This window comes from Neodiprion fabricii, chromosome 4 (assembly GCF_021155785.1).
Source record: "Neodiprion fabricii isolate iyNeoFabr1 chromosome 4, iyNeoFabr1.1, whole genome shotgun sequence".
Taxonomy (NCBI): Eukaryota; Metazoa; Arthropoda; class Insecta; order Hymenoptera; family Diprionidae; genus Neodiprion; species Neodiprion fabricii.
The window spans coordinates 18,641,071-18,652,532 of NC_060242.1; the positions used below are offsets into that span (position 1 = coordinate 18,641,071).

Here is an 11,462-nt window from a genome sequence, read left to right on the forward strand (position 1 = left end):
GTATTCGTATATATACATGTACGCATATATACATCTTATACGGGGGCAACAAGGTGCGGGAAGGTGAGAGAAGAGGAAAAAAAAGAGAAGAGAAGAGAAGAGGAGCTGGATGAGGCGCCGGATTTTCTACTGGAGGGGCGACGCACAACGGAACACACACGCGAACGAGGAACGAAAAATTAACCGTCGGGATTGGTCGAGGATGCGCTATACCTGTATATGTATACACAAACTTCGCGTTTTATATCCGTGCGTATGTACGTGACGAAGGAAAGTTTGGGCTGTAAACGGCCGGAGGGTGGCTGAGGTTTCGACGGCGGAGGTGGAGGGGTGAGAAGTGGAAGGCCCCTGGTGGGGGCCTCACTAATTCAGAGTGCTACCGACTTACGCAAGAGCTTACCGCGCGCGGGAAAGTTTTGTCCATGCAGACGAATATGTAGGCATGCGAGAGGCGGATGGAGAGGATTCTGGTAGCCCTGGCCATGTGTATAATGTATATGTATATCTATAATGCCCACGTATAAACCTCGTGCATTTGGTAGGCAAGGTATGTAATGTATAATAGATGTAATAAAATGTCCATTTCACCATCGTTGAAGAAAATTTTACTTTGTTACTACTGTATGGGTTACATAATATGGCGTTGTAGGATATTTTTGTCGAAATATGCTATACCGTTACGATAACTATTTCAATATTCTTACAATTTCAAGAGAATTTCCTACGGTTTTAGTTATCGTTTAGTCTTGTTACCATACTCTCGATACTATATTTATTGCTTATCGTTTATTTGAGTACAATTTTTTTCAGTTGAAGACTTTGTTGTTGCACAAACATCAAATTATCGCAAAAGTTGCAAAGAATATGCACTACTAGTCACTTTATTCAAAAAGAATAGTAATCACAAGTCATAAAAATGCTTCATACATACTTTTCTACTATCATGTGGTACGGTATAAAAACGTTTAGCTAGCTCATCGTAAGACAACCGTGCGGAATATTTTCATCTCGGGATCATTGTAAACATTTGTTTTTACCGTAATTATATTAACGAAACTTGCGTAATTACAGATAACAGATCTTCAATCTCATCATGCAGTCGACATTATCACTCCTCGGTACATTCGTCAATTTTCCAATAAACGAAACTACTTTTGATACTTTTCAGAACTCATATATACAATTAATCTACGACTTTGTTCGTTGAAATCTGAAAAAAAACTCTCCTGAGAATTATTCTATCTCTTGAAACAATTTCAACAACATTTTTCGAAATGTATGTAGAGTAACCTGGAGCACGACGGATCGCCTAAACCGCTAATTATTTTTTGTGGCTTTTGAGCACTGGATACAAGTTGTTTCGATCTATCTCGAACAAATTCATCATTGCATTGCCACATGTTCGAATAAAAATACAAATAAAACCGGAACACTATGAAAAAATGATTTAAAAAAATGTTCTACATTTTTTGTCTTTTCAATAATTGTGCATCCTTTAATTCCACCTGTATTGAATAAATCATTGATTATCTATGGACATTTATGACCAAAAAAATTTACATTCCGAAGCACTTACAGCTTATCTCTAAAATATCATTTTTTTTAATCTTGTCTGGCACATTTTTCAGGGGGAACGTCGTGCCTCACGTTACCTTACCTATATCAGAATCGTACCGTTTTATTCGTAAGAAGTTTGAAATTCGCGACCGATGTGGTTATATATATATTAAAAACGACTCGTCGAAGTTGGTCATGGTAGAATATCCTTTTATTAATTGCTCAAATGGTTGCGACGTTTCGATCGGCCACGGCCAATCATCTTCAGGCAATAATTATTGACAATCCTACGAGCATAACGTGTCGTTGTCTCGCCATGCCAAGAGGAAGTTTTAGAATATTGACAGCGGCAACCGAATGAGTATGCAAAGTAATTCTTTGTACATGTGATCTCCATTTATCCCTGAAATTAATCAAGACCGCGTTCGATGGCTCGAATTTCCGGCTATTATCCTTCCGAGATAAATGTTTGCCCTTCTCGATTGTTTGTTTTTTGTGAACGAGGAGTGATCAAGCAAACATCCAGATATCTGGTTACCCCGTTTTAGGATAATGGGCCGTAGGCAGGTAGAGGATAACCAGGCAAGTTCTTGTCGCAGGTGATCGAGCAAGATCCGTACTGGGTGCCGTCGACGGAAGAGGAGTACCTCCACTTTGGCGAGAAACCAGACAGCGGTAACCGAGCGAAGCGGTACATGGACCTCGTCCGACGTAGGAAAGGACTTCCGGTCGACTCCCAGCTAGTTACACACGGCGAGAAGCAGCGGACTCTTTCGAAGAATAAATAATATACCCTTTCTTGAACGTACCGTTCTTCGCCAGGATTTCCTACTCCCTTATTTATGTATATGTGTTATATACAGAAATACACAAGCTGCTCACTTCTCGACGGTGGCGTCGACCGATGGCTTCTTCACTTTGTATAAAACACACTGATCCCAGCTCCCATCAATATGTATACAAACCATTTTCCATTATTCAGATCCTTTTGTGGATCTTCAGCGCGTAATAGGTACACCCGAAGCCTCAGCTTCGGTCGTAAAAGCTCCGCTCGACCCCTGATCGTTCCGTTCGGTTCCGCCCCCGGCAAGAATTATTCATTTCTTTCGAAATTCGTTAAATTTATGTTGCACATGTATACCAATCCCGATGATTTATCATTTGGGTAAACTCGTATAGACTGCTACGTATAACTGCAGCAGACCTAAAAGAAGGTTTTATTTGATTTTCGTGGAGTAAATTTTTCGGTGAATTTTTACTTCTAATTTTATTTAACGGTCCTCGGTTGGGTAACCATACAGCCACGTTTTACTTCTTACATTTTATTACATTTTTCGTTCCCTGCTTTTCTATTACGGACAATCGCCGTTATTTAGTCTTGTTTCATTTTTGGTTTTCATTTACAATTTATTTTTCCTTGATTTTATAGCGTCAATATGTTAATGTTTATGTATATATCACTTGAATACACATATATGTACATTATTTATCTATGTACATAATCACGTTATCTATTACGCGTATCTGACGCAGGTTGTTGCTGGAGTATACAAATTTGATACGTGAAAACACACAAAACAAAAATTGACAAAATTTCTTATGAGGTTTATATAGGTATGTGTTATTATTCATAATCGGTATTATAATGTTATATAGTAACATGTCGTATTTTCGCATAAATTTTTACAATAAATGATAATGTTGAAATGTTTTTTACGTTTCCACTCTATCCATGTAATCAACATATTTTGCAATCTGTACTTATATGGATATACATAATACAGCAGTTTGTTAGCTCCTGAACCTGCAATAATGCATAGGTATTACGTTCAAATCAATCGAATAACGTATCGTTGAAATTATCGAAAAATACAGTGTAGAGCAAGTAAGATACTCGTATTCGAAGACTAAACGTTACTTTAATAATAATATAGTAACGCAAAAAAAATATTTGGAAAATATCAAAACGCTGACACAATATCAATATGGTCGACAGTAACACGCTTGCAATTTCATTTCAACTCCGCGATCATTTCAAGCACTCGACAGTCGTCGGGTATTATTTCTCACCAAGCAAAATAATATAGCGAGAATAGTTTAGTCATCATTTTAACCTGGTTGGAAGACACGAAGCCTGAGAATTTAGCGAGGTAAATTCCCTTGCACATGCATTATGCTTCACTCACGCAAAACTACACAATTTATTGTTTCAGCTCAAGGAATCGTATTTATTGAAAGAATCAAGTGGTCAATTTTTGATATGAGCAAAATTGACGAGTGATTGGTTGCAGTGTTACAGCTAATTTTATTGTTATGCTAACCAAGTAAGTCTAGACCGTGGATTTATCATCACAACTATATAAAAATTCGCGTACTAAGTTTAAACTTCACTGGAACGTTCGCCCGCTACGTAATACAAATGTACGCTAAAAAATTGCCTGCTCTTAAAATTGACTAGCTACACAAGTTTCAGAATGTCCGACCTCGGGGACTTCGTAGCTTTCAAGATATTCGTGGATGGCATCAGGCAATGTTATTATTGGGCATAGTAGGGTGCGAGTAAAAAAAAAGCGAGAAAAAATGCGAGTACATGTGCTTATGTGATAAACTGTATTTTGCTGCTTCTGTACAAGATCCATGACCAATTCACGCGGCGTAAATAAATACTAATTTTGGATTCGGGCGCATCAAGCATCATCGAAGACGATTTTCTTCCCTAGGAAACCGAGCTTTAATATCTCCTGCTGCTTTTTCTTTGCCGCCCAAGACGGATGCATATTTTCGGCGGTCGCCTTATTATCACCACCGTGAAAATCGGCTCTTGACCTTTTCCTCGGATCGCCGTTATGCGGTCGATTTTCGTGTGCCTTGAACCCGCTACTTCTATCCGGTTTTCTCCTCTCGCTTCCGTCAATCTTGTCGAAGAATCTGCCGTTTCTAGCTGCGTTCGACTCTCTCGCGTTTCCGCCGAAATTCTTCCACTTACGACCTCCGGCAGCGGTCGCGTTGTCATCTTCATTTTCACCCTCCATTACCTTCGACTTGGGGACCACAACGCTCAGGTACCCATCTTCCCCGTTTTCGGTCACAAAAAATGAATCCACCTCTTTCTCAAGGACAATTTTATCCGCCGTTATTTCCGGTTCTCCAACTTCAATGATGGGAGAAATTTTTTCCGCGTCATTTCCCTCCAAAAATTCGGTGAAACTTTTTACCGTAGCTTCTCTACTCGTTACAGATATTCCCCGCAATTTATCCTCCTTGGATGATTTGACTTTTCGTTCATTTCTGTTCGATTTAACTGGCCTCGATTGCTTTTTATCCGTGTTTACAATTTTGTCCATAAAATCAGAATCCGCAGTTTCGTTTGGTTCCTGTTGAGCCTCGTTACACTCAGTCTTCTCTGGCAAAGGATCAACTATTTCTAATCCAGTTTGCACAGACTCCGCTTCGTCATCCGCATTGTCGTTTGAATTGCGACTTATCGTGTCTCTTTGCTCAAAATTTGGCACAGCGGTTCTGTCAGCTTGCCTGTCGGCATGCTTCTGAACCGTTTTACCTGCCTTTCGTTGCATTTTATACAGCTTTCGTTTTCCTGGTCCCAACTGGTCCTCATAATTTGGAAACTTCTCTTTGAATTTTACCACTCTGTCGGCGATAACTTTGTTGTTCGCTAATCTGACCATTACACAAATTTCTGGCCCAGATTTTTCGTCTGACAGTATCTCTCCCATGCTTCGACTATTCGTAATGGCAAATTTAGTCACCTCATCCTCAGCTAATTTTTTAAGCGCAGCAACTTCGCTGCACAGTTTGTCTGCCTTCTTTTTATACTTCTCCAGCCGTTTGTCGTCTCCCTTCTTCGAACGCAACATCCCCGCTTGTCTGATCAATTTCCGTATAATATGCAGCCGGGCTCGTCGCACGCAGTGCCTCATTAACACGATCTATAAAATTAGAATTGGAATGGTTAATCTAACCTCACCTAAGCATGAGAAAGAAAAGTTTTTTATTGAACAAATGGCATCGAGTCTACTTGATGAAACTTTAAAAAACGCCGTGGACAATCTAGAATCATACACAGATTTTCTGTATGCCCAGAAGCAGATTTTACACTTTTTTTTGCACGGTTTCCGTAGTTTGCGAATGTTAACCTAAAAGCTTTTAACGCGATGAGTTAGAAACGCAATGTATTCTGACATGGGCGTAACTTACCTCGTTATTTATTTCAATCTTCGACATTGCAAAGATACTGGTTAGCAAAAGGAGTCTCGATGATATTAGAGCCTGAACATAGAATCTGACACTTGACCACGTGTTTATTAAATTTACGACGCAAAGATCCCTAAATCGAATCTCGATTTACATTTTTCGCCGTTTCTATTTGACATGTGGTACGAGAATCGATGGCACAGCGTTACCAACACTGAAATATAATAATACTGGAATGCTCACTGCGGTGGTGGGGGTTCCGAAAAAAGAGATAGCTCGGGGTGAAGTTCGGTCTCTTTCTACTAGTTACTTCCGCAGTGCGCATGCGTGAGAAAGTCTAAGTAAAAAATATAACGTCAATGATGTGCGACAGAAAACGCGTGTGAATGGGGCACTGATTTTTGGTGTGCAAGTTTTTTGAAAGACCGTATCGGAGCAAGACACAGTACTTCGCCTCTGAGCTATCTCTATCTCCGAAAAGCCAGCAACATAAGGAGCCATGCAGTGAGCGCTCCATTATTATTTATGCCAATAGTTACCAACGACTGATCTCTGTTACAATTAAGAATGAGTGAGACACCCGCGATATAAACAAATGGAAAGATGCCTCATTATCGTACCCAGCAATTTACTCACTACTTAGTACTTACCATTAGGTGACTCACGGACACAAGGGTCAAGAAATCGGAATAGGATAGTTTGAAACAATAAAGGAGGGTTTTGAGAACGTTGTCAATTATATTTTGCAATTTAATTAAATGGAGCAGTAGCAGATAAATGCACGTAGAATTGTGAATATATTTCAATGCTCGATAACGCAATCACTGCGAATCTATCGCGCCATAAATCAGGTACTTATATCATTAATTAACCATATCCCATTAAAGAGATCCAGATCATTGGGCCAAGTGAGCAAAATGTTCGTCAGTAATTTACATAACTTGCATTGTTTGTCGGTAAGTAAAAACGTTGCTGTGGTATCCGGTCGATAACAACAGATTCACCGTCTCTTTCTAAAGCATGAAATAGAAAATGGCAGATCATCATTGTCGGTATGCTAGTGAGCCGCCACTCAGATCACGTATTGGTTTCTTCTGATCGTTGGTGTCGGTGAGTCGAAACTCAATTTGTATGGTAGATGATTTTCTTAAATAAAATATTGTTACTTCACGGTTTAAATGAATCCGTTTAATAAAAATATTGGGAATAGTGAGGATTTCCAGAATAAGCTCTCTGATGACGATCTACATGCGTTTGGTACTTTGTGATTTGGCGGGAGTTGAATGGTGATAGTGGTAAGAAGAAGTCGTTTGAGTCGGTATGCCAATTTTTCCGAAAGATGTCGCGGTAGTTTCTCTATGTGTCACGTAGTTAGAGGCCTTTTGAGATTTCCACATCTTGCATTGCATGTTACGATCCGCAAGGTGAATTGTATTTCTATTTACTCCGTCCTGAAAGTGACGCGTTGTTGACAGTTAGTAAGTTTTAGTAAATAAATTTCAACCAATAATTTACCCGTCGATAATATTTTACCACCTGGCTACACGCTGACCTTGACTAATTTTTTTCCATCATTGCAAAATCGCAATTGTTTTTATTATGTCGCTACTTGCTGCGGCGCATACATACGTATGTTTCCCTCTGTCAGTGGCAGTACCTTGGGTTATAAATTTACATTTTTGCTTCACCCTTATCTTATGCCAAATGTTGCAATGCTCGCGTCAGAAACTCTGTGAACCTATCGTCTTGTTTTTGTTTTCTTGCGTATCGCTTCCCTTTTTTTCTTACATTGCAATTCCGTTATCAGTCATAATCTTCGCTTAATCAAACCTCCCGAAAAAAAATTAACAACACAAATTAAAATACAGATGAAAGAATGCAAATAAGAGTCAAACATGCAATTCATCCTTGAACTCGCGTTTCTCAATTACTAACTCACAACGTCAATCCGTCCCCAAAATTCATCAATTCTTGAAATTCTAAGAAATCTGTTTTACAGCAGCTGTAATTTTAGCAAGAATTCATCTCTGTGTTAAAACACCTCCCTCCAAGAAGAGGTTACCAGCAGGATGAGCTGCGTTCGATGTTGTTTGGTCAGTGCAGGTCGCTTAGCTTCTTCCAACCATATGACTAATCATCGTAAGTTATTGCCGCCTGAATTTAATTACCTTAAAATATCTATTGTACCATTTTCATTGATATCCTTTTTGTTATGACATATCAATGCTTGCCCCTTCGACATTTATCAAGCCCATAAGTAAAAGCAGTGACCAACATCCAATAATATATTGACCATGTCTCAAACTGTCGTAAGTATATACATCATTAATTCTTTGGTTGATACTTTCCACAGTACACAAAATTGTCAGAGTCGTAGCTACCCGATCGATAGTCACGACCAGTCCTCTCGCCAAATCACCCAGTGATAGTCCACCGCCACCAAATAAAGATGCGGGAAGTAGCAATCCTCCCTCGGGAACATCGGCAAATAACGGAAGTAGCGGTACTGGTGGAGGGAAAAAGAATACCCTCACTTGTCCAAAGTGTGGAGATCCTTGCACTCATGTTGAAACATTTGTCTGTAAGTACGGACATTCATTTGTGTATTATCTGTTTATTCAGGGCTTGGCAGAGCAGCTGCATAGCATAATATTTTTAAACGGAATGACGTATTATGTTATGAGTAATGAGGTAATTGCTCTTTTCAGCATCAACGAGGTTTGTCAAATGCGAAAAGTGTCATCATTTCTTTGTTGTTCTGTCCGAAATTGACTCCAAAAGAACCTTGAAAGAGGCATTAAGGCCTGAAGAGCCAAAGCAAGGATTTTATAGGAAACCACCACCGCCACCCAAGAAGGTTGGATTTGTTTGATATCTTTGGATATTTCATTTAATTTAATTATTAACCAGTTTTTATATGCAGCTATTTATAAACCTCCGTTTGTTTCGGAATGTTTATATTGTTATTGAGAAGTGATTATATTAGCTCTGCGTACAGTCTAGGAATAACTTATTGAACCTTAGCCAAGTGGCAAGCTACCTTGATGTATAAACTTATAATAATGCTTTATAGGGATGGCGACATAAAATTAGCTAGTTTGTCAAGTAGATTTAATTAGATCTTTATTAAACATTCATGATTTGTAATAAGCGTTTTATTTATTCCAGATCTTTGAGTACTTGAACAAGCATGTCATTGGTCAAGAATATGCAAAAAAGGTCCTCAGTGTCGCTGTGTACAACCACTATAAACGGATACACAACAATCTGCCAATGCAAAATGCAACCCCAGTCAATGCTACCCAGGTAGCAACGCAGGAATCCAATCACCCATTCACACATAGAGGTCTCAAACCACGTAATTAACAATTGCCAAAATAAACCTATAAGTAGGTGTATTTTAGTTTCAGTTCTGTGTTTTTTTTCGTTTCCGAAAATAGTAAAAACGTGCCAGTAACACATCTGTGCATACTTCAAGATTCGCGTTTTACTCTTACAGTGGTATTCTTTAGTCTAATTTGAGGTGGAATTTCGATTCAGCAAGTAAGAATATTAAAATACACTGAGCTGTAAGTTTTAAGTTAACGTCAAGTCCCCTGGATCATATTATTAAAATATAATTTTTCAGTGCTGGTCAAGTCATTTTTCTAAGTTTTAGTTCATTTTTTCACAATGTGATCAATTAAGTCACTTTGATATTTGCTATTCTAAATGGGCTGAGCATTTGCAACAGTGTACATATTGTGAAATCACCAAACAACTCTTCTCGCTGATCTCAGAGAAATGTCCTGCCACCAGCACCGCTTGCATATGAGAAATGGACATGAACTTAATGAAGTTGCACACTTTTCTTTTGTAGACCTTCTTCACATATCGAGTATAGGAAACTCGCTCGGGGTTGGATTTCAGCACGTTGCGCCAGGCGCCGATCAGCAAAAATCATCCGGCAGTCAGTCGAACACCGGGTCCGACATCTTAGACAGCAAACAGCATCAATTAAAATTGGAGAAAAGTAATATACTCCTGCTGGGACCAACAGGTTCAGGGAAGACCCTATTAGCCCAGACAATTGCTCAATGCCTTGACGTTCCTTTCGCCATCTGTGACTGCACCACGCTGACCCAAGCTGGTTACGTTGGAGAAGACATAGAAAGTGTCATAGCGAAGCTTCTTCAGGATGCAAACTATGTTGTCGATCGAGCACAAATGGGTATTGTTTTCCTCGACGAAGTTGACAAGATCGGAGCAGTTCCTGGTATTCATCAACTCAGAGATGTTGGGGGGGAAGGCGTGCAGCAGGGCATGTTGAAGATGTTGGAAGGAACCATTGTCAATGTTCCGGAGAAAAACAGTTCTAGAAAACTAAGAGGAGATACTCTTCAAGTGGATACCACGAATATATTGTTCGTCGCATCGGGGGCGTACAACGGACTTGACAGGCTTGTGTCGCGTCGAAAGAACGAAAAATACTTGGGCTTTGGGGCTACACCGTCGTCTGAAAGTCCAGGACGTAGAGCAGCGAGTCTTGCCGACGTTGCAAATATGTCTCCTTCGACGGAAGACGACAATAAAGAGAAAGACATTCTGCTGAGACAAGTGGAAGCCAGAGATCTTATCGACTTTGGTATGATACCGGAGTTCGTTGGACGATTTCCAGTTCTCGTTCCTTTCCATACTCTCAACAGAGATATGCTTGTAAGAATCCTCACCGAACCAAAGAACGCAATGGTACCTCAATATCAAATGCTGTTCTCTATGGACAAGGTAAAGGCATATTATTTACCTATTTAATATAAAGTCAATCGATATAACATTGCATAACATGGATCGTTACCGGAACGAGAAGAAATTGGTACGTTAAATAGAAATAATAACGTATTATGGTATGTAACGTTGTATTTTATCAGGTGGATCTCAGTTTTTCGCCTGATGCATTGGCCTCTATCGCGGATCTTGCTATGGAACGGAAAACGGGGGCTCGCGGTTTGAGGGCGATAATGGAATCCTTGTTGTTGGAACCAATGTTCGAAGTTCCGGGAAGCGACGTACTGTCTGTACACGTTACAGATGCCTGTGTTCGTGGTGATGATAAACCGCAATACATGCGTCGTGGCGAAACTAATGACGATGAACTACCACAAGCACAGCATGTTCAGAATTAACCCAGGAAAACACTGTTTACCTAGGATCCTCACGTTCGAGTTTCTGTAACACGGATACAAACACAATCAGAAAGTATTGCACGTGAATTTTTGATTAGTGCGTACATATGTTTTATCCATGTTAAGGATACTGGTGCAAAAACCTAATTATAAACCGTGAATAATTTATAATTTTGTTTTATATTAATTCCGTTGGAATTGAAAAACGCGGCGGGTAGATTGATGAATTGTCAAAAGTACAATACTTTTTTCTTTTGTTTCGAAAAAGGTGTCAAAATTTTAATATAATAGGTAAACAAATTAAAAAATTTTAGTTAATTAAATTTATGCAGGAATGCGTATGATATTATCGGAAATAAAGCGATACTATTGTTAAACGTATTTTTTTTATCACATACACATTCAATATTATCTACATAATGTATAATATACAGGGCAACTCAAGACTATCACTCTATATATACTATATATATATATATACTATATATCACTCTATAGGCTACTGATGTATGTCTCATGAAAATGTATGAG

At 39.1% G+C, this 11,462-nt stretch overlaps 3 protein-coding genes across 10 annotated transcripts in view; 2 read left to right on the forward strand and 1 right to left on the reverse strand.

Annotated features, from left to right (window-relative positions):
* Positions 1-3,130, forward strand: part of LOC124180393 (elongation factor-like GTPase 1) — a 104,062-nt gene extending 100,932 nt beyond the window's left edge. Inside the window, exon 5 of the mRNA XM_046565851.1 lies at positions 2,157-3,130. Coding sequence (XP_046421807.1) covers positions 2,157-2,345 — 189 coding nt within the window. The 3' untranslated portion in view covers positions 2,346-3,130. The remainder of the gene's footprint in view (positions 1-2,156) is intronic.
* Positions 3,131-4,144: 1,014 nt separating this feature from the next.
* On the reverse strand, positions 4,145-5,927 carry LOC124180397 (serum response factor-binding protein 1-like). The gene is made up of 2 exons (XM_046565862.1): positions 5,773-5,927; positions 4,145-5,504 (listed from the first exon to the last, which is right to left on the reverse strand). The coding sequence occupies exons 1-2, from the start codon at positions 5,797-5,799 to the stop codon at positions 4,245-4,247; spliced, it is 1,287 nt and encodes a 428-aa protein (XP_046421818.1). The 5' UTR covers positions 5,800-5,927; the 3' UTR covers positions 4,145-4,244.
* Positions 5,928-7,072: 1,145 nt separating this feature from the next.
* LOC124180394 (ATP-dependent Clp protease ATP-binding subunit clpX-like, mitochondrial) lies at positions 7,073-11,387 on the forward strand. 8 transcript variants are annotated; one of them, XM_046565855.1, is made up of 7 exons: positions 7,073-7,193; positions 7,769-7,908; positions 8,123-8,350; positions 8,478-8,626; positions 8,938-9,127; positions 9,629-10,533; positions 10,677-11,387. In XM_046565855.1, the coding sequence occupies exons 2-7, from the start codon at positions 7,839-7,841 to the stop codon at positions 10,929-10,931; spliced, it is 1,797 nt and encodes a 598-aa protein (XP_046421811.1). In that variant the 5' UTR covers positions 7,073-7,193; positions 7,769-7,838; the 3' UTR covers positions 10,932-11,387. The 8 variants fall into 8 exon arrangements, with proteins under 8 accessions (XP_046421811.1, XP_046421813.1, XP_046421808.1 ...); XM_046565857.1 differs by having other exon boundaries at positions 7,081-7,193; positions 7,772-7,908; XM_046565852.1 differs by having other exon boundaries at positions 7,094-7,247.
* Positions 11,388-11,462: the final 75 nt, after the last annotated feature.